This window comes from Chlorocebus sabaeus, chromosome 9, assembly GCF_047675955.1.
Source record: "Chlorocebus sabaeus isolate Y175 chromosome 9, mChlSab1.0.hap1, whole genome shotgun sequence".
Taxonomy (NCBI): domain Eukaryota; kingdom Metazoa; phylum Chordata; class Mammalia; order Primates; family Cercopithecidae; genus Chlorocebus; species Chlorocebus sabaeus.
Window position 1 is genome coordinate 97,062,489 of NC_132912.1, and position 22,619 is coordinate 97,085,107.

At 38.5% G+C, this 22,619-nt stretch overlaps 1 protein-coding gene across 4 annotated transcripts in view; it reads right to left on the minus strand.

The window, feature by feature from the left end:
• NOC3L (NOC3 like DNA replication regulator) overlaps window positions 1-19,166 on the minus strand; it is a 37,821-nt gene extending 18,655 nt beyond the window's left edge. For all 4 annotated transcript variants that reach the window (XR_012094023.1, XR_012094022.1, XM_007963612.3 and 1 more), the window contains exons 1-13: window positions 19,012-19,166; window positions 17,831-18,038; window positions 14,296-14,425; window positions 13,378-13,535; window positions 12,742-12,798; window positions 11,191-11,321; window positions 9,126-9,287; window positions 8,551-8,644; window positions 6,342-6,517; window positions 5,499-5,627; window positions 2,690-2,821; window positions 1,153-1,233; window positions 704-804 (exon numbers count right to left, since the gene is read on the minus strand). Coding sequence is in view for 2 of the 4 variants with exons in the window: in XM_007963612.3 (XP_007961803.3) it covers window positions 704-804; window positions 1,153-1,233; window positions 2,690-2,821; window positions 5,499-5,627; window positions 6,342-6,517; window positions 8,551-8,644; window positions 9,126-9,287; window positions 11,191-11,321; window positions 12,742-12,798; window positions 13,378-13,535; window positions 14,296-14,425; window positions 17,831-18,038; window positions 19,012-19,020 (1,568 nt within the window). In the remaining 2 variants the exon portion in view is untranslated. The remainder of the gene's footprint in view (window positions 1-703; window positions 805-1,152; window positions 1,234-2,689; window positions 2,822-5,498; window positions 5,628-6,341; window positions 6,518-8,550; window positions 8,645-9,125; window positions 9,288-11,190; window positions 11,322-12,741; window positions 12,799-13,377; window positions 13,536-14,295; window positions 14,426-17,830; window positions 18,039-19,011) is intronic.
• Between the last annotated feature and the right edge of the window lie 3,453 nt (window positions 19,167-22,619).

The window sequence follows — 22,619 nt, forward strand, 5'->3', positions numbered from 1 at the left end:
TGTTCGAAAACATGTGATGAAAAAACACCAAACATCCCATTAATGTTTAATATTGTGTTAAAATACTTTAGATAAATCCAATAAAATATATAAAAATTAATTTCATGTGTTTTTTACCTTTTTAATGTGGCTAATAGAAAATTTTAAATTATATATGTAAGTTCACATCATATTTTTACCGAATAGCAAGGTTCTACAGGATACCACCTCAAAAAATTGTGGAACGCTATCATGACAACCACAACCCTTACTCTAGCTCACATCCTGACAAGGCCATTAGTGTTGAGTGAATACACAAAAAGATCTATCTTAGCAGAAACAGATTACACAGAACTAGAGAAATGATGCACAGCCGGGTTAAAATAGACTTAAGAGTCATCTACATGATCCACTCAAACTATGACGATAGGCAATTGACTACACAGTGCAGAAAGAGTCAAGAACTGAGAGATTTAACCTTACGAACACCTCGAATTTAGTAGGTAGAAAGGAGGAGTTGGTAAAGGAGATTTTAAAAATAAAAGGTTTGAGATGAGAAAATCAAAAAAGCCCACTGTTATGAATAGCTTCAAGGAAAGGCTGGTGACAAACAGAAAGGAATGAGAACTGAGGATAACGGGCCATCATTAGGGAACCCTCTAAAATTCTTTGGTCTTTCCTGTTTAGAAAGAATCTAAAAGATTTTAACCTACACAGCCCTTACTTGGCAAGACCTTCTAGAACTGCTGGCAGGAGAGGTGACCTCTGGGCCTTCTTCAATATTCTGAAGTAGGTTACAAACACAATATTCAGAGTCTCTGTGTGCTGGCAGAGGAGACAGACAAAATGACTTTAGGATAACCTGGTATGGTTTCTACTGAGTGAGCATAACTATGACTTCAACAGGTTAAACTTCTTTTTCCCTACCCATGCCTCCCCACAATGCAATCTTTGAAATTTTTATTGTTTCAAAGATCAATACAGAACGAAGACATACATCCTGTGATTTCATAAAACTAGCACTGATCACATCATAGTTTCCCACACACCACAAAAGTCACACATCTAAGCCTCATGAAAGAAACCAAAATTACACAGCTACAAGCTGAAACAATTTCTAGTTTAAACAATTTAATGCATTTTAAAAGCATAACAGAATATGAAACTGCCTACCAGTTTAAGTTTTTTCTCAGCACTCTCTGAAGCTTCTGCCTCTCGAAGCTCTCGCTCTAGTTTCTCTTCTGCTTTCTTCCACTGAAAATAGATTGAAAAAAAAAAAACTAAGAGTATATACCACAGAGTGAAAAAAGCAGCGGCAGAATACGTAAATGTCATAAAACACATACAGTAATACCACATATTGTCTATGAATGCAAATATAAACAAAAGTAGAGAAACATGGACGGGAAGTATATACAAACCAAATTAAAGATGGTGTCTCCTGGGAGGAAAGCAGAAGAATGAAATTGGAGACAGAAAAGAAATTCCTACTCTCTCACGTACGGTTTCTCTCTTTTCCAGGAAAAAAACTAAAGTAAATCTATTAATATTTGCTCACTCTAAATAGTAGATATCTGGGATATGCTATCATTTTCTATAATTAAAGTTCTTCGAACAAAAGGAAAGAACATGTTGAGCCCAAAATAGTTAAATCACCTATAACTTGGAAGCCAGTCACCAACAATACTTCCCTAACATATTTACATACAATGCATCAAACCAGATACTATAAAGAAATTCAATAAAATATCCTTTTTTTTCTACTTCCTAATGCTGTAAGAGCAGTAAATGATAATTTCTAAGCTGCCTGAGGCACAGGGAACTGAGAAATTGTTTCCTTCTCTCATGAGAAGTTGTTAAAGAGCTGCCATGTTCTTACTGGTCTTTGTTTCCCCACCACATCTATAAACATGCTCTTCCTAACAGAGCTATCCAACCTGCATTAGGATAGTATGACATAAATAGTTAAAATATTTATCTTCTTTTGTTCACAATTATTAAGTCTATTTTGATACTTCCATCATGTTTTCAAACAGACCCATTCAAACATGAATATCCCGAGATTACTTTTGTTTTTAAAAGCAACTTGATCACTCTAATAAACTGTTTAGAAATGTTCTGAGCTGTGATAACAGTAATAGTGATGATGGTGGTGGTAGTAAAAACTAATGTTTATAAAGCCTGCCAAGTGTTTTATAAGCACCATCTCATTTAAACTGCACAATTACCCTGCAAGGTAGGTACTATTATTAGCCCCATTTCTCCACAACAACAACAACAAAAAAAAGTTTCCAAACTTTCAGTAAATAAACAAGGGGCTAAAATTTCAACCCAAGTTTAAAATACAAACCAATAAAGAAACAAGATTCAATTAACAGAAACTCACTTTGCTGCCAACTTCATGTGAATGCATCTTTTCTGTTAAGTAAGGAATCTGTGTATCACAACTCTAAATTGATCTAAAAGGCCAAAGGATAAAAGCCAGCATGGCAAAAATCTTTTCATCTATTGCTCTCCTTGCCAATCATTATCAGTTAAAATTGATTTAAGAAAACATTTTTTTGCAGTAACTGGGAAAGATAAAATTCTCTAAATGATGTATTTCAAAACTTGTATATTTATGATTTAACTGATTTTTACCTGTGACTATAAGTTTAAGATCAAATAAACAGAAAAATTTAAATGAAACAAAAGGGGAAACAAGTCAAACCTTTCTCTGCATTCTTGATAGAGATTTTCTCTTTTCTTTGAAAGTCATAAATTTTTTTGGTTTATTAATGTCTTCTGTATCTTTTTTCACTTCTACTTCCTTGATTCTTAGGCATAAAAATGTTTTTAACATCTAATATTGAAAAAAAACACAAATATACAGTTTAATATTTATATTGCCCTCAAAAACTTTACATAGAAAAGTACTTAATAGTGTTATTTCCCTCATTCAAGAAAAAAAACCTTCAAGCATCTTTTATAATATTTTACACCAAGTTCTTTTATCTGTATGCTATATTCAATAACTTGTGTCTATGAAAGGACAGGAGCAAATATACAAAAAGGACACTAGCAAATACTAGCTAAATATACAAAACTTTCTTTGCAGTTTAATGAGTATGAGGAAGAGAGAACACATGCCAATAGGATGACAAAGAGAAAATAGGCCAGAAAAAGGTTTGGACCACTATGGGAGAAGATGATACACAAATTGCTGGGCCCTATCCCCAGAGTTTCTGAATCAGTAAGTCTGAGTTGAGCCCCAGAATTTGCATTCTAATTCCCAGCTGATGCTGGTTAGGGGACAAAAATAAAAATTATTGCTTTATGCCACTCAAAAATTCAGAAACTAATTTAGAAACTGGTGTTTTGTGTGATACAGCAAACTTCTCATACTCAAACACTAAGAACAAAAGGGGTTTAAAATGCTACACTTTCTCTGGATGAAATCACCCTACCGACCTCCTGCAGGCACAGAAGCATTCCTGGAAAAAACCTTGAGAAATACAGGTTTGTATTATTTTGATGTTCCAATATGCACATCTGGAAGAAAGCTGAGTATTTGAGACTAGAGGGCTAAAAGCACAGAACGAAACAAGGAATAACTAAAGGCATAAAGAGTGAACCTAAAGTCATTCTAGGTATCAGAAAGATCAACTCTGAATATTATGTAGGTACTGTATATGCTCAAAATATCACCTACCAAGGAAAAATAACTCCAAATCAAAGGATGTGTTTTTTATTCTAGCATCACAAAAGTTAAAGAGTTTTCCCATGGCTGAGTTTCATGTTCAAGCCTTATCTGATTGCTCTACAGTTCTGAGTAAAGATGCTAAATACGTTATGTTACTTTCATTCAATGTTTATAATTTTAGCAATTCAACTGAAATCAGTTTTAAGAAAATAAAAAGGGATCTGATGCCAAAGGAAAACTGTGAAATCCAGAAATAAAACGGTAGAACAGCTTAACACCCAAAACTGTATTACTAAAAACAAATTAAAATATCTAAGACCCCAATGAAGAAAACTATAAAATTTCACTTAAGAACATAAAAGTCTTAAATAAATGGCAAGATACAATATTCTTGAACAGAAAAAAATCAATTCCGTAAATATTTTAATTCATCCAAACTAATCAATACATTGAATCAATTCTAATCAGATTCTCTGTGTGGACTATTTTGAGGGAAGGAAGTGAAAAACGGATTTTAAATTGCCTGGAGTAATATACTGAAATAAATAAGAATATTTTGGAGAAAAAAGAATAGTCATGTCTTTTATCAATCATACCCTTTCTGATTAGTATTACTGTACCAGATACCCAAATATACTATAGCTATAACACAATAATTAAGCAGCATTTTATATCAGCAGAAAAAAATGATAATGAAATAACTGGCTGTCAAATTATTTCAAATACATACATAATATATTTAATATACATTAAACTATAAAATATATATTCATTACATACATTAAACACAGATATTAAATCTGTACTCATACCACACATATAAAGATGTCAAATGACTTAAATATTTAAATATAAAAATTAAAATTAAAAATCTTGGAGAGACTCCGTAAATTGGGATTGAGGAGACTACGTGCATAACAAAAAATACAGCTCCATATATAAGGCTCAATACAGAAGTAAAAGGCAGAGTAAAAATGAGAAAAATCTGCAACCTATGTAACAAAGAGTTAATATTCCTATTATGTAATACAAGCTCCACAGACAGTTTTGTTTCTTTTGTTACTATTTTATTCCCAGGACCTAAAAAAAGTGCCTGGCACATAGCAGATATTCATTAAAATGAATATGTACTAAAAACTCATCACAAGTCATTAAGACAATTTAAGAGAAAAATTGACGAATAATAAGCAGTCTGGTAGGTGAAAAGTTTATATATATATAAACTACCAGACTAACAAAGATTAAATAGTAACATTCTGAGCAGGTAGGAGAGAAATGACACTCCTAGCAGGAACACAGTGATTAAATGTTTTTGAACAACAGTTTGAGTTTGTAAACGTGATTACTGCTAGATCCAGCATCTACATTTTATAAGTTTAATTCACAGAATACTCACACAATATTAAAAAATAATAAGGCCAAAATGTTCTCAACACTGACTGTGGCAGCAAAAATCTAGAAAAAACTCAGCTGTTCATCAATTAGGGCACACAATGGAATACTCTGGTAGGCATTAGAAAGAATGTGATAACCCTATATGTAAGTTCACAATATAGAAAATGAAAACTGTTCTGGAACAGTTTTCAGAGTACAAGCCGATTTTTTATTTTAAAACATAAGCAAGTATATATGACTATATCTGCATAGAAAAACACCTAGAAGGATAAATACCAAACTGTTAATAGTATCAAACATTTCAGGAGTTAACATGTTAAACACTTAAAGAGCTTGAATACTTTTTACTTCATACGCTTATAAGGAATAAATTCCTCATAACAACTGAAAGTCAACTTTGTAATTTAAAAACAAAATGCAAAGTGAAAAAAGAAAGGCTCACCTCTGGCCTAACTTCATAATTTCTGCCCTTCACAAAACCAGAAATCACTTTAATTACACCAAGAGAAGCTTGGCCTAATTTATCTTGCTTAAAGAGTTTCTTTACAGCTTCACAACACATTTCAGATATCTGAAAAATAAAATGTCACACTTAACCAGCGTTTTTCAACCTTAGCACTACTGACGTTTTGGGTAACAGAATTCTTTGTTGTAGGGGGACTGTCCTAGGATGCTTAATAGCCCCCGTGGACTTTCTCCACTAGATGCCAGTAGTTAAGACTCTATCTTCACCACAGTCATCACAATCAAAAATGTATGCAGACATTGCCTAATGTTCCCTGGGGGACAAAACTGCTTCCTGTTGTGAACCACTAAACTTATGTTCAGATAAATTTCTTAGGAGAGAGTGTTTAATAAATTGATATTATTTTAGCAATAAATAACCTCAGAAGAATTTTGAAGGGGGAGAAAAATCACATGGTGCGTAATTTTCTTTTTTTTTTTTTTTGAGACGGAGTCTCGTTCTATCACCCAGGTTGGAGTGCGGTGGCGCGATCTCAGCTCACCGCAAGCTCCGTCTCCCGGGTTCACACCATTCTCCTGCCTCAGCCTCCCAAGTAGCTGGGACTACAGGCACACACCACCATGCCCTGCTAATTTTTCATATTTTTAGTAGAGACGGGGTTTTACCGTGTTAGACGGTATGGTCTCGATCTCCTGACCTCGTGATCTGCCTGCCTCGGCCTCCCAAAGTGCTGGGATTACAGGCGTGAGCCAACGCACCCGGCCCACATGGTATATAATTTTCTAAGGAGGACAGCAATAACCATTTACAGCAACTCACCAATTTTGACACGTCATTCATGAGAGGGACAATCAATACGATAATGTTGTTGTGAAAGTTAAAATGAGGTAGTGCCACCAACAGCTCACACAAGCTCTTCACAGCAACTTCTGCCAGTCCTTTGTATGCCTTTAAGGAAACCACATTACTTTTCTTCAGCTTCCTCTGCTTCCAATCTAATCAAAGGATAACTGTAGTTACTTTACTCATTGGTCAAAAGTTAAACTAACTGGCTTTCTTTTACAAACAATGTACATTTTAACACACATAAACACACACACATCCACACCCCTTAAAAAAAGACTTCATACGCCAGGCATGATGACTCACACCTGTAATCCCAGCACTTTGGGAGGCCAAGGCACACAGATGACGAGGTCAGGAGATTGAGACCATCTTGACCAACAGGGTGAAACCCCATCACTACTAAAATCCAAAATAAAAAAATTAGCCGGGCATGGTGGGTGGCACGTGCCTGTAGTCCCAGCTATTCAGGAGGCTGAGGCAAGGGAATCACTTGAACCTGGGAGGCAGAGGTTGCAGTGAGCTGAGATTGCACCACCGCACTCCAGCCTGGCAACAGAGCAAGACACCGTCTCAGAAAAAAAAAAAAAGAAAGACCTCATAATGGCTCGATCAGCTTAGGAAAGGTCCAATATGGAGGCTACTAATTGCCACATATAGGATGCAATTGAGCATTTGAAATGCAGCTAGTCCAAATTAAGATATACTCTAATTATAAAATACAAACCAGATTTGAACTTAGTACTAAAAAAAAACTGAGAATGTAAGACACTAATTTTTAAAACTGATTACATGTTGAAATGATAATCTGAATATATATAATGTTCTGTTAAAATTAATGTCGTTGCTTTTTAGTGTGTCTGCATTTTTTTTAAATGACATATGTGGCTCATGTTATAGTTCTATCAGACAGAGATGGTTACACAAAGCTCTCAGCTTTCCAAACAGTTCAGAAATTCAAAAACAAAAGAAAAACTCCCAGGCCCTCTCACCGGAAAAACAAATGCTAATAGGGTGCCAGCTGGAACACCAGAACATAGAAGCAATATCCATACTACCCACCCCCACCCCACTATACTCCACTACCTTTATGCCCTTATTAGGCCAACAGGATTCAGTGGTCCTGTTCCAGCTGATAGCAATGGGTGATCCTTACTAAATAAGCTGGGTAAATGAGCCAATTAGGCCAAATGAAAGCACCTGGCCTAGGCAACCAACTATCTTCCCTATTCCTACCCCCATTTTTTCTATGTCCTTCCTTTTCTGAAGAAAAAGAGTTTAAGAGTTTATTTGGGATGCCAAATAATTGACTCATAAACCCATTTTCAAGGCATGCAAATATCCATTTCTAGTTATCCTTCTATTTACTTATTCATTTCTTTTGAGACAGGGTCTCACTCTATCGCCCAGACTACAGGGCAGTAGCATAATCATAGCTCACTGCAGGCTCAAACTTCTGGACTCAAGTCATCCTCTCAGCTCAGATCTCCAGTAGCTGGAGCTCTATAGGCCGGGGCCATCATGCATAATTTTTTTTTTTTTTTTTTTTTTTTAAGAGACAGGAGTCTCACTACATTCCTCAGGCTGGTCTCAAACTCCTGGCTTGGAGCAATACTCCTGGCTTGGAGCAATACTCCTGGCTTGGAGCAATCCTCTTGCCTCGGTCTTCAAAAACACTGGGGTTACAGGTGTGACCCACCACACCTGGCCTCTAGTTATTGTTCTTCCCTGACTACCATGCCTCCAAATAGAAAACAGCAGAATAAATCCCAACTGTTCATAACAATATATTTTGTTAAAAGCATTGTCAACAAAAATACAACTACTTACTAAAAACTGCAGCAATAATACTAATAGTTGATAAAATATAGTATATAGCACATGCTAGGCACTGTTTTAAGCACCTCACATCTACAAACTCAGTTACTTCTTACAATAATCCTGGAAGGTGAGTGCTATAATTATTTCCATTTTATAGACAAAAACAGACACAGAAAGACTATATAATTTTCCCATCACATAGGTAGTAAGTGGTGGAGCCAGGCTTTGACCCCTGGAAGTCTGACTCTAGACTCTGTTCCTGATCATACCTGCCTCTCACTACACAACACAGAACACTGTACAGAATTCACCTTCATGATCAAGCCTATGTATGTTACATGCTTTTAAGATACATTTAATATACCTTTAACCATTTGTTCCAGATTTTCCAAATAAAATTTGTACTGGCTAACCAGGCCTTCTTCAAATTCTCTTAACTTCTGTGTTTCTTTTCGGGTCTGAAAAGACCAAAAAAGTCAATCATTTTTTAAAATCAGAATATTAAAACCCCAAAATTAGTATAAAATATGGTTGTCTAGTATACACCCAGTACTATTAAAAAAAAAATGCAGCAGTCGCTTAGGTCGGGTGCGGCAGCTCATGCCTGTAATCTCAGCACTTTGTGAGGCAGAGGCAGGTGGATCACCTGAGGTCAGGAGTTTGAGACCAGCCTGGCCAACGTGGAAAAACCCCGTCTCCACTACAAACACAAAAATTAGCTGGGCCTGGTGGCGCATGCCTGTGATCCCAGCTACTCAGGAGGCTGAGGCAGGAGAATCGCTTGAACCGGGAAGGCAGAGGTTGCAGTGAGCCAAGATCACGCCACTGCACTCCAGTTTGGGCGACAGAGTAAAACTCTGTCTCAAAAAAAAAAGAGTCTATCTCTCCAAAACGTTCAGTTATTTTAGATAGTAATTGTATCTAGCAACCTAGCATTACCTTAGTAGATTTTTCTGCTTCTGTGAGGGGCCGGATTTTATATGAAGGAGTAATATCTTTAAATAACTCCATCAGAGAAACAATTACTAGCTTTCGAACAGTAACAGCCACATCAGGATCTTGTTCCATCAGCATAGAACGTAATTCTTTCAATTTTTTAATCTGTTAAAGAAATAGCTTGTAAAGCTGGAGAAATCATGGCGAAACAATTATGAACAAAAAACAGCCCCACATCCGGCAAAATAAGCGGAATTCACACAATGACTCCAAGTCTAGTCAAGCCACACCAAACTCCAGACACTGCTCACTTTACCAAGAGATAAGTTGATAAAGTTACAAGGTAATTGTATTAGTCCATTCTTGTGTTGCTAGAAAGAAAAGCCTGAGGCTGGGTAATTTACAAAGAAAAGAGGTTTATTATGGCTCATAGTTGTGCAGGCTATAGAGGAAGCTTGGTGCCAGCCTCTACTCCTAGTGAGGCCTCAGGAAACTTACGAACAAGGTAGAAGGCAAACCAGGAGCCAGCATGTCACAGGAAAGATAGGGGAGGTGCTAGGCTCTTGTAAACAACCAGCTCTCACATGAACTACCAGAGTGAGAAGTCACTTGTTACCACAAGGATGGCACCAAGCCATTCATGAGGGATCCACCCCTATGATCTAAACACCTCCCACCAGGCCCACTTCCAACATCAGAGATCACATTTCAACATAAGATTTGGAGGGGACACACATCCAAACTATATCAGTAATCATATTTTTGTTATATAGTTAGAAAAATATAGGCCTTAAAAAAACTAGTTTAAATTTATTATTTAGCTATTTTGGGAAATTCTTTTTAGCTAGATTTTCCTAAAGTACATGTCTCCTATTTTTCTAAAAACACTTTTCAAAATATACTAAAATGTTATATACATTAACCAAATATATCAATCATACACATGAATTAATCAGGAATTACATATAATATAGCCACATTAACTTTAGCTTCAAAGATAATTTCTATGGCATAATGCAAAAGGTGGTTTTGATTGCTTTGATAAACTACTATTGCCTGTGAGCATAGGTTCCTGAGTAGAGGATCTGGGTTCCAATTCAGTAGCTGTTAAAATCTGGAACAAATCACTTGGGTTTTTTAATGTTCAATTTTCCAGCTGTAAAATTAGATCAATCTCTTATGCCTATGGTTTTGTAATGATTGAGAGAATATAAATAAGAAATATTCCAAATCTCTCTTCCCTAATTCTGCTCTAGATCTTCCCCTCACTTTATTAGAAAAGGACAAACACTACTCTAAAGCATTCCCACATGAAATTCGTTTCCACAAATGTAAATCATTTGATACACAAATACTTGCTATAATAGTATGCCGGGGACACCAACATAACAATAATAATAGTATCATTTTATATGACTTCATGTATATTTCATCATATAACCCTCACCACAAAGTTTTGAAAAAGATACTGTCCTTTTTTAAGAGATGAAAGAGTCTTGGATAAATAACTTACCCAAAGTCTCACAGATAGTACTTATCAGGGCCAAGATTAAACCTCAGATTTCTCTAGTTCATGTGTTATAACCATCACTAACTCACCACTATACACATGGCACAATAACACTTTAACTCTGGCTCTAGTTCACTTAAAATATTTTCAACTTACAAATATTCCTGAACTAATTCCATACACTTCCCTGTAGCGCGCTCGTTTTTAAAAACTCCACAGGTTAGTCAAGCAAATTTGCAAACAGGTTCCTCCTCCCTAATACAATTTTATAGACTTAAATATTTTTAGAGTTATAACATGCCCAATATTTTCATATAAGAAGATGAAGAGAATAAAATTCAGAGAATTTAAGTAACTTTTCTAGAATTACAAAAGAAATTAAGTCCAGACATAGCATTAAGCTAAGATTCTGTCGACTCTCTTACTCTAACCCAGCTACTATGTTTAGTTAATGCTTTTCCTTTTAGCGTATGCTTACAGGTAACAAGGGAATCTTAACATATTAGGCATTTACACCATACCTAATATAAAAAGCCTAAAGAAATTAATGCCACCTACATTACTTTCTGGATCTGATAATATGGCAGATGCCAAGGCTGCAATATGCATCTTCTTCTCCTGTAATTTCTTCTTTCTCTCCATCAAATGTTCTTCTATGGTCAGCTCTTGAATAGGATCTTCAGTGACCTCTAAAACAGATTAGATGTTCCCTTACATATTCCTCTACTTACAAGTGTCCAAGAATCTTAATATTTTATAGTAATAATAATAATGATGATAGCTAAGAATTTTGCCTTTATTACTACACATCATCTCCTCAACAACACAGGTACTATCATTAGCCCCCTTTTATAGATGAGAAAACTGAAGCAAAGGAAGAGAAAATAACTTGGCTAAGCTCATAAACCAAAGGGAAATAGGATTCAAACTCAGGCAGTCTGATTCTAGAGCTCTTTTTTTTTTTTTTTTTTCTTTTAAAAGACAGGGTCTCACTTGTTACCTAGGCTGGAATACAGTGGCACTATCACAGCTCACTGCAGCCTCCACCTCCCAGGCTCAAATGATCCTCCCACCTCAGCCTCCCCAGTAGCTGAGACCATAGCTGTGAGCCACTATATCCAGCTAATTTTTGTATTTTTTGTGGAGATGGGGTTTCACCATGTGGCCCAGACTGGTCTTGAACTCCTGGGCTCAGGTGATCCTCCTGCCTCAGCCTCCCAAAGGGCTGGGATTACAGGCGTGAGCCAGTGCAACCAGCCTAGATCTCATATTCTTAGCTTCTATGCTAATAAGCCCAAAATAATTCTTATTAATTAATGAATAGGATAATCTGATTTAGTCTCTTTTTAAGTACAGAATATTCTTCTTTGTTTTCAACACTATATATTACTTTACACAAACTAATACTTCATAGTTTTGGGCTACAGAAAAACATGTCCGCCTTAAGAAATTCATAGGGAACTAGATTTAATCAACACTAGCATAATCTGTAATGGTTTTATGATGGGTGACTGCAAACAGTTAAACAGTTGACCTGTAATTCATTTTTGCTATTAATGAGGTCTGCTAAGCAAAAGTAAAATTTAACTAGATTGTTCTGTCACAAATTCCAAACTAATATAATTTCAAACAATAAAATGCATTATTTCAGTTCAACTTTGATTAAACTGTCCTAGATAACAAAACTGACATTCAATTATATGAAACATACACAAGCGTAATTGCGCTAAAAACAAACCAAAATGACTTCATACTACAGAATCGCTTTTGTAATTTAAGGCTAAAACGTTAACAGTTATTTGTAAGTTAGTCTTTCTCTTACAATTAAAAGGAATTCAGAACAGTAATAATTAACAAGACACACTTCATGTATGCCTAGATACTACAAATATGATTGTGTAAAATTTTCCATAATTAAAAAAACAAAGAATCTATTCATAATTCCACAAGATGAAGCTTTCAAATGTGGAAAAATATTCAAAATGACCTTGAAATGAGCAGTACTCCAAAATGTACCTTCCAGATTCTATCTAAAATTAACTCACATTTACTATTAAGCAAAAAAATTACTTCTCAATTAACAATTTAGTAACTGTAAAGACATATTACCTTCCTCAAGTTCCCTCTCTTCTTCTTGATCCTCTTCATCTTTGTTACTATCAGTAACTAAATGGAAAACATGTGTATTAAAACTGTGACATATACTTAAGTGGTAAAACTGTAAAGAAATGCTAGGAGGTGATTACGATAAAACTCAGGATAGCAATTACTTTTATGGGAAAAGAGCAATAAGTGATTGAGGTGAGCACAAGGGAGGTTTCTAGAAGCTAGCAGTAATTTTTTTTCTTGTCTGGATGGTAGTTTTATAGGTATGCACTTTGTTATAAACCATGTAACTTCACATCTTTGATATCTGAACTTTTCTGTTTTATTTCACATATGAAAGATACATTAAAAAAGAAAGCTAACCAAGAACAGTTAATATGCTCTAGTTTCAGAAACAACAAAATTTAGTGAAAAGAAAATCACCTGAACCTTGTAGCTTAAGTTGTCCTCACAGTACAAATTGATATCTGAGATAATCATCTATAATTCTGGCCCAAATCATCAAGCTTGCTATAAGACTAATTGAATATTTTGTAGATATGGGTAAAATCAACTAAAATTAAATTTTGAGTGGAAAAAACCCGTTATATCAGTAAGGGGGTAAAAGTTCAACTAATATTACCAGCTGATTAAATTCACCTGGCTTCTCCCTAGTCTGTGGGATTATACCACTTTTATCTTTGATAGGAAGCAAATGAATCAGTTCCTTCTCTGGTGCAGTTTGCAGAGTTCTTGGTATTTTTTCATATTTATCTATAATGCGTTCATGCTTCCGTTTCTTCGCATGAACAGGCTCACTGCAGGGGAAAAAAAGATCAATTTTCAGTCTTAATAGATCTAAAAAGGTATCTAGAGACCTATCATTTCAAAAGCACAGAAAAATAAACCACCAGCCAACTTTCAATAGGTATATGGATATTAGCACTTAGGCCAGTGTCTGGCACATAGCAGGCACTCAAACAGCAAATGAATAAATGAAATGGGTAAACAGCCTACCACACAGACTCTAACTCTGGCTACATCTAGTTTTCCCTCTAGATGCAAAATAAAGGTGAAAGTTACAGCAGATTCTTTCTCAAGAACAGTCCATAAAACCAAGTGTGACTCTTACTTTCCCAAAATCTTTAGAGTATACCACAGACTTTGGAGTTAAAAAAAAGGTCCAAGTTTAAATTCCAGATACTTGTGACTGCAAGGAACCATTAGTTTCCTCTCTGGAAGTGGGAATAAGAACTACCTAGCAGGGTAATGAGGATTAAGTGAGATCATACCCATAAAGAACTCAGAACTATTCTGCCAATACCTCAAAATGAGAACAGCATTCTTCCCCCATTCACTCTACTTCACTATTCAGACGCAAAAGAAAGTTGTACATTAAATGAAATCAGCTTGTCTTATACATGAACCTCCTTTATTTAGGAAATAAGCTAAATAATAGTTTATTCTTTGTAAACATTGTGCTCAAAGGTAAACACCTTGAACCACCTAAGTGAAATTCAGAACCAAGTTTTTAACAGTATATGGATATGAATGATTATAACCCACATGAAGTATTACCTGGAAGAAAGATCTCTTGTTAGAAAAGATGATCTTTGTCCTAAATCCTTCATTAACTGTAAGTCATCTTCATCCATCATATCTAAAGGAAGGGCTTCTTCTTCCTCTTCTTCCCTCTCAATCCTTTTACCTGTACCACACACACACAAAGAAAAATTAGAAACAAGTATCAGAGATGTAGAACTCTCTGCATATTGGGTTTAAACAGGAAAAGTTTATGCTTTCTGAAGCAATCCTCCCACTCCAGCCTCCCAAAATGCTGGAATTACAGGCATGGGCCATGGCTCCCAGCTGAGCCCAGTGTTTCTAAATGGAAGCACTACTGACATGCTAGGCAAACAATTATTTATCGTACTGGGGTGTTCTGAATCTGGAAAAATGCTAGCATCTCTGACTCCTGCAATCTAAATGCCAATAGCATTCTCAGGTTATTGTAACAACCAAAAACTAAATGTCTCCACACACTCTGAAACACCTTTCAGGGCATGGAGAGCCAATGACTTAGCCCCTCAGCTCCTTCTCATCTCCAATTACTTTCACTTCGTATTCCATTTCAGCCAGCCTCTCCAATGGCCACATTCCAAACCCTGGTGCTCACTGCTCTCTCTGACCACAAGCTTTTTGTCCTTCCAGCTCCCATTCAGTTACTTCCACACTACTTCTTCCTTAACCAACTGCATAACCTTTCAATCCACTGACCACTCCACTTTCTACCAGTGTGTTCTGTCTTCACTCCCTCACTTAGATTGCAAGATTATCACTTCAACCACGCTCTTGCCAATATCCTCAACTATTTTTCTTTCAACACTTCAGGCACTCACATCTAACAAAATCCCAACTACAGATCATTCTAACTTCTCTTTCTGCTCACTCTCTGTGTCTTGCTCTCTTTCTCCATCTCCTTTTATTTAAAAAAAAAAAAAAAAAAAAAAAGTCAGCTAAGTGCCAGGCACTATTTGAGGTGCTGAGGATTCAAGTATGAATAAAACAATCTTAGCGTCTTTCCTAATAGAACTTACAATTCTTCCTGACCCATTAAAACTCATAAATCTTGACCGCGTGCAGTGGCTCACACCTGTAATCTTAGCACTCTGGGAGGCTGAGATGGGTGGATTGCTTGAGGTGAGGAGTTCAAAACCAGCCTGGCCAACATGGTGAAACTCCATCTCTACTAAAAATACAAAAAATTAGCCAGGCATGGTGGCATATGCCTGTAATCCTAGCTACTTGGGAAGCTGAGGCAGGAGAATCACTTGAACCCAGTAGGCAGAGATTGCAGGGAGCACAGATCGTGCCACTGAACTCCAGCCTGGGCAACAAAAGCAAAACTCCGTCTCCAAAAAAAAAATCTAGTAAATCTTGCTATATAAATGTACACACTGCACAGAATGGCACTCCTATCTACTTTAAATGAGCCTTCCAAATTTAATAATCCCATTAAAAAATGGGCAAAAGACATGAATAGACATTTCTCAAAAGAAGACATACAAATGGCAAACAGGTATATGAAAGGTGCTCAACATCACTGATGATGAGGGAAATGCAAATCAAAATTACAATGAGATATCATCTCATCCTAGTTAAAAAGGCTTTTATCCAAAGACAGGCAGTAACAATGCTGGCAAGGATATAGAGAAAAGGGAACCCTCATACACTGTTGGTGGGAATGTAAATTAGCACAACCACTATGGAGAAAAGTTTGGAAGTTCCTCAAAAAACTAAAACTAAAAACAGAACTACTATATAATCGTACAATCCCACCCACTGCTAGGCATGTATCCAAAAAAAGAAATCAGTATACCAAACAGATATCTGCACTCCCATGTTCATTCAGCACTATCCACAAGAGCCAAGATTTGGAAACAACCTAAGTGTTCATGAACAGATGAATGGATAAAGAAAACATGGGGCCGGGCGCAGCGGCTCATGCCTGTAATCCCAGCACTTTGTGAGGCCGAGGCGGGTGGATCACCAGGTCAGGAGAACGAGACAATCCTGGCCAACATGGTGAAACCCTGGCTCTACTACAGACACAAAAATTAGCTGGGCGTGGTGTCGCATGCCTGTAATCCCAGCTACTCGGGAGACTAAGGCAGGAGAAACACTTGAATTGAGGAGTCGGAGGTTGCAGTGAGTGAGCCGGAATCAAGCCACTACACTCCAGCCTGGCGACAGAGAGAGACTCCGTCTCAAACAACAACAAAAAAAGAAAGTATGGTACATGTACACAATGTAGTCTTATTCAGTCACAAAAAAGAATGAGATCCTGTGTGCAACAACAGCGATGAAACCGAAGGCCATTATGCCAAGTTAAATAAGCCAGGCACAGAAAGACAAATTGCACATGTTCTCACTTACTTGTGGTGGCTAAAAATTAAAACAACTGAACTCATGAAGAGAGTAGAATGATGGTTACCATTGGCTGGGAAAGGCAGTTGGAGGAGATAGGAGTAGGGATTGTTAATGGGTACAAAAATAGACTTAGCTAGAATAAGATCTAGTATTTGATAGGTAGGGTGGCTATAGTCAACGATAATTTACTGTATGTTTTAAAATAACTAAAAAAGAATAACTGAATGGTTTGTAACACAAAGATAAATGCTTAAGGTGATGGATACCACATTTACTCTGATGTGATTATTATGCATATTTGCCTGTATCACAGTATCTCACGTATCCCATAAATATATACACCTACTATGTACCCACAAAATTATTAAAAAAAAAAAAAAACTTTAGCTGGGTGCAGAGGCTCACCCTTGCAATTCCAGCACTTTCAGAGGCTGAAGCAGGAGGATCGCCTGAGCCCAGGAGGTCAAGGTTGTAGTGAGCTATTTTTGCACACTGCACTCCAGCCTCGGTGACAGAACAAGACCCTGTCTATTAAAAATAATAATAATAATTAATTTTAAAAAGATGGACCTGGGAAGACTGAATAGTTGCCTAATAACCTGATACAGTCAAAAAAGAATACCCTAAAAGTACCAGTAAACTTGTAGAACTAGCCTGACTCAAAAGTCATATTCCTTACATGTTTTGAGTACTTAAGAGTTTTTAGTTTTACAAAACAACCATGACAATTACAATTCAATTTCACACCAAGTTTCCACATGAAAAGAAAGTCAGAAGTTTAGAAAAGAAGTGTACCTTGGCAATACTGTGAAGAATGAACCAGAGACAAGCAATGTTCTTACCTAACTGCTAGTGAATGGGAAAGTGGCAGCACTGGCACACTGCCTAACATTTATGCACAAGAATACTTTCAGTTTGTTTTCCCAAGTACTGCATCTTCAGATCTGCTTTCCAGACAAACTAAAAGCAGAAACTTGAATGAATACTGTACTGAAATGTTTTCTCATACTGACTGTGATATAGCATACATGCTTTATAGCAGTCCTATAGGACTACTACCCTTACCCACTCTAGGAAGATTTGAGAACAAGAAAAGCGATTATTAGAAAGCAAAGTTATTTCCGTGAAGAACACTTCAGAATAAATCAATGGAAACCAGAGCACATGATGTTTTCACAATTACCTGGTCGCTTTTCCTTTGGGTTCTCCAGTGGAATGGGTTTCTTAGACACAGCATCTTTCACCGCTTGCCTTAGTTTCCTCTGTTCTTTTCGGTACTTCTTGAGAGTGCTTTGTTGTTTAAATTGCTTATTTTTTAGCTTGTTTTCAAGTTTGACTTTACTAGTTTTTATTAACTTGCGAAAGCTTGGGATCTGTTTTTTATTTCTTCTCTAGAAAACAACAGAAAGAATACTGCATACCCAGAAACTTATTTTTTAAATCAGGTTAAAGAGAACTGATTACAAATTTCATCAAACCAATTCCACAATTTTAACGTCCCACAGCCATGGACTTGCACGTAAGAGCTAAAACCAAACGATGGCTTTAATCCTACAGAAGAGCGCTACAGCATCAGTTACTCAACCTGAGGTCTTTCTGTGACCCCAATCCACAGCAACTCAAAGGGCTCTACGACCCCCAAGCAGGTTAAGAACCACTGATCTAGTAGCGGTAAGTGGCTATTCAAGGCTAGTTTAACACCTGTAGTTTAACCCATTCAAAGCAAAATGCTGGCTGTCTTTAATAAAACTTAATTTACGATTTTGTCATTTACAAAGCGCTCCAACAAATCACCTCCAAAAGCCTAGTTGAGTACTGACTGCTGTTATCCTCACATTACTGATGAAGCCGCCAAAAGACCCATAAACTAAGGAGGGCAAAACTGAATTCGGATCTTTGGATTCCACTTCTCTTGCCGGTGACTCCTCATTCAGAAATCCCAAAGCTAGTCCTGAACCCCGGGAATACCTCTTATTTTCTGTTAGAACCAGGGCAAATCACTTGCTTTTCTGTCTCTTTACCCTTTATGGGTACCGTGATTCACATCATAAACTTGCTGAGGGCAGGAACCTGCTTCTCATTTGTGAAAAACGAGTTCGAAAGACGGTCTTGAAAAATTCCTTCGAAGTCTGAAATCCCACGGATGCAAAACTCCGTGCCTGACTCTTCGTGATACCCTGAAGTAGTGCGCGCACAGAGTGGGTAACCAAGGATGAGCTCGGTGCAAGGACCAGAAAGCCCCCAGTCTATGAACCACCGCCCCATAGACACGGGTGAAAACCTGCCTAAAAGTTAACTCAGGCAGTGACCCTATCACCCGGAGGGGCCCTAGGCTGCGGGGACCGGGCTTCCAAGGACACTTACCGCCTTCATCCTTAGGCCTTAAAGGAATGCCGGCCACACAAGTTCACCAGAAGCAGGGTTAATACAGAAATCCGATAAATGACACACGTGCCAAAGCCCCGCACTTCCCAAGCCGGAAGCGACCTTCAGTCCCTCCCAAGCCTCCGCCGCCGGAAGTGAGGGCGGGACTTCCGTAGGCAGGTTCGGGCTCGCGCCCTCTCGCGGTGATGGTCTTGCGGCTTTGGGCGGGTTGCGCCCCGGCGTGCGCGCGCAGACTGGAACGAGTGAAGGCCCTATGGTCGTCGGTGCCAAAGGCGGGAAGTTGGGCGGGAGGGCGCACTTTACAAAGTTCTTTGAGTGTGATTCTTTGACTCTTGTCCCATTTATTTCTTTTAAAACTTTGGGAAAATCGGGCTCCTCCTCTCAGAATGAGAGGACTTGGTTTTTTCAGTCACCTCACGGCATTTTGTGCCTCTCCTCACGTTGCTTATCTCATCCTGTTGTAGATACTGATTTTGGTAGTCTTTTTCCTCCATACGGTCCTGAGGGCAGAAAGCTTATTTCTTTTGTGTAATGCCTGCCTCTCGATGGACCTTCTGGCCGTGTTTGTAGAACGGCGAATGATTTCTCATCAGCCTCGGTCACTTAAAAGTCTGTGATTCTTAGTGTTTTATTTTGCATTTTTTTTTTTTTTTAATTGTAACTAGTCTGATAAAGAACTGTATCCGTGGCTGGGTGCGGTGGTTCACGCTTGAAATACCAGCACTTTGGGTGGCCGAGACGGGTGGATCACCTGATGTCAGGAGTTCGAGACCAGCCTGGCCAACATGGTGAAACTCTGTCTCCACTAAAAATACAAAAGTCAGCCAGGCGTGGTGGTGTGCGCCTGTAACCCTAGCTACTCAGGAGGCTGAGGCAGGAGAATCGCTTGAACTGAGGAGGAGGGGGTTGCAGTGAACCGAGATCACACCGCTGCACTCCAGCCTGGGCGACAGAGCAAGACTGTCTCAAAAAAAAAAAGAAAAACTATATCTGGAGTCTCGCTCCGTCGCCCAGGCTGGAGTGCAGTGGCACAATCTCGGCTCACTGCAAGCTCCGCCTCCCGGGTTCAAGCCATTCTCCTGTCAGCCTCCCGAGTAACTGGGACTACAGGCGCCCACCACCACGCCCGGCTAATTTTTTTTTGTATAATTTTTTTTTTTTTTTTTTTTTTTTTTTTGAGACGGAGTCTCGGTCTGCCGCCCAGGCTGGAGTACAGTGGCCGGATCTCAGCTCACTGCAAGGTCCGCCTCCCGGGTTCCCGCCATTCTCCTGTCTCAGCCTCCCGAGTAGCTGGGACTACAGGCGCCCGCCGCCTCGCCCGGCTAGTTTTTTGTATTTTTAGTAGAGACGGGGTTTCACCGTGTTAGCCAGGATGGTCTCGATCTCCTGACCTCGTGATCCGCCCGTCTCGGCCTCCCAAAGTGCTGGGATTACAGGCTTGAGCCACCGCGCCCGGCCTTGTATAATTTTTTATATAATTTTTTTTTAGTAGAGACGAGGTTTCACCGTGTTAGCCAGGATGATCTCGATCTCCTGACCTCGTGATCAGCCTCCCAAAATGCTGGGATAACAGGCGTGAGCCACCGCGCCTGGCCTAAAGTCGTTCATTTTTTACAGGAAGTTTTATGGATTACAAGAATAAGAGTATCAAAATGCTTGTCTCTCAAGGCCTTTTTTTTTCCTCAATAAATTTAAACATTCCACTTCAAGTTTTTTGTGGGTTTTTTTAAGTCTGTGATTTTTTAGCATGACCCTGACACAGTCTGGCCTGACAGTCCTGAGCAGGTAGGAAAAGCCAGCAGTGCAACTAAAGGGTTCTGAGCCTCTTGGATAGTGTTGCTCTTAGAAAGGCAGAGAAAAAAGTACCAATTTCCTGATCCCACCACAAAGACCAAGAGGTCCATCTGGCACTCTTCTTTCAACCTTCCTTCCAACGTCTTCCTTGCTCTGTCTCCTTCCACACGGTGTCAGAAACAGCAGAGCCTGGCCATCTGGTGTATTACTTCATCAAACAAGTGGAAAACAGCCTGCGCCCTTCCCGAGTGCCTGAATTCCCTCCCAAGCATATCAACATATCTAGTTACTCCCATCCTTTCAGCCTTCCTTCTAGTCTCTCCAAAAGGATGAGGCATTCCCATTCCAGTTCAAAACCAACTCCTCCCAGCTTCATCAGATTCTTGTATCATTAATTATCCCTTCTTTCCTGTGTTATTTCCCTCTCTAATAGATCCTTCCCCTCAGCTTATAAACATATTCAAATATCTTCCATTTTTAAGATTTTTTTCTAATAAACTTATCTCCCTTTAATTGCTCTTTTATATGCCTCTTTTCCTACTTGTCCCTACTTCCAGAAAAAGGTACTCTCTTTGCATCTCCACTTTCTCTTCTCTATTGTCATAGCCCAATCCTGTGCTGTGTATTTTTTTTTTTTCCAATACAAAGATTGCCTTTTTTTTTTTTTTTTTCTGTTGCCCAGGCTGGAGTGCAGTGGCACCTCTCAGCTCACTACAGCCTCAACCTCCCAGGCTCAAGGGATCCTCCACTTCACCTTCCTGGATAGCTGAAACTACAGGCACACACGGCTAATTTACATTATTTGTAGAGATTTGGTCTTAGCTATATTGCCTAGACTGGTCTCAAACTCCTGGGCTCAAACAGTCCTCGCACGTCAACCTCCCAAAGTGCTGGGATTACAGGTATGAGCCACCATGCCCAGCATGTGCTAGCTTTTTTAAGAACTGTGTCATACTCTTGGCCCATTTTAAGTTTACAATCAACTAAAGTCTCTGGATCATTTTAGAGCAATTGTTGCCAAGCTAAATCTCTCCCATCTTGAATTTGAGCAGCCTGTTATTTGAAAATACTCAAAAATGGAAGTTTATATGATTCCTTTTAATTCCATTTAATATTGCTGGTTTCTTTTTTTTGTTTGTTTTTTGTTTTGAGATGGAGTCTCGCTCTGTCCCCCAGGCTGGAGTGCAGTGACGCGATCTCAGTTCACTGCAAGCTCCGCCTCCCGGGTTCACGCCATTCTCCTGCCTCAGCCTCCCGAGGAGCTGGGACTACAGGCGCCTGCCACCACACCGGGCTAATTTTTTGTATTTTTAGTAGAGACAGGGTTTCACCGTGGTCTGGATCTCCTGACCTTGTGATCCACCGCCTCGGCCTCCCAAAGTGCTGGGATTACAGGCGTAAGCCACCGCGCCCCGCAATCTTGCTGGTTTCTTAATTCCGTGTGTCCACCTTTGTGTCATCTCTTCTTCACTCAATCCACTGCCAAGCCCCATTTGGACTCCAGATCCTCTTAGATCCCTTAGAACTTTCCTGGACACTTGAGCTGATAAGGGTCACTGGGCTTTCCCAAACTGGTATCATAGGGATTGTACCTGGAGATTCCTGTTAGCACTTTTGGGAAGTCTGCTAAGAACTTACGTGGCTTTGCCCATAACATTCCACTGAAACTGACCTAATTAAGGTCACCAAGAACCTCCAAATTGTTGTGAGTTTTTTCTAATTGTGTACAGAATTACATTACTTCTTTCTCATTTAACCTCACTAGATCTCTCTACTGCCTTTGATGCTATGCA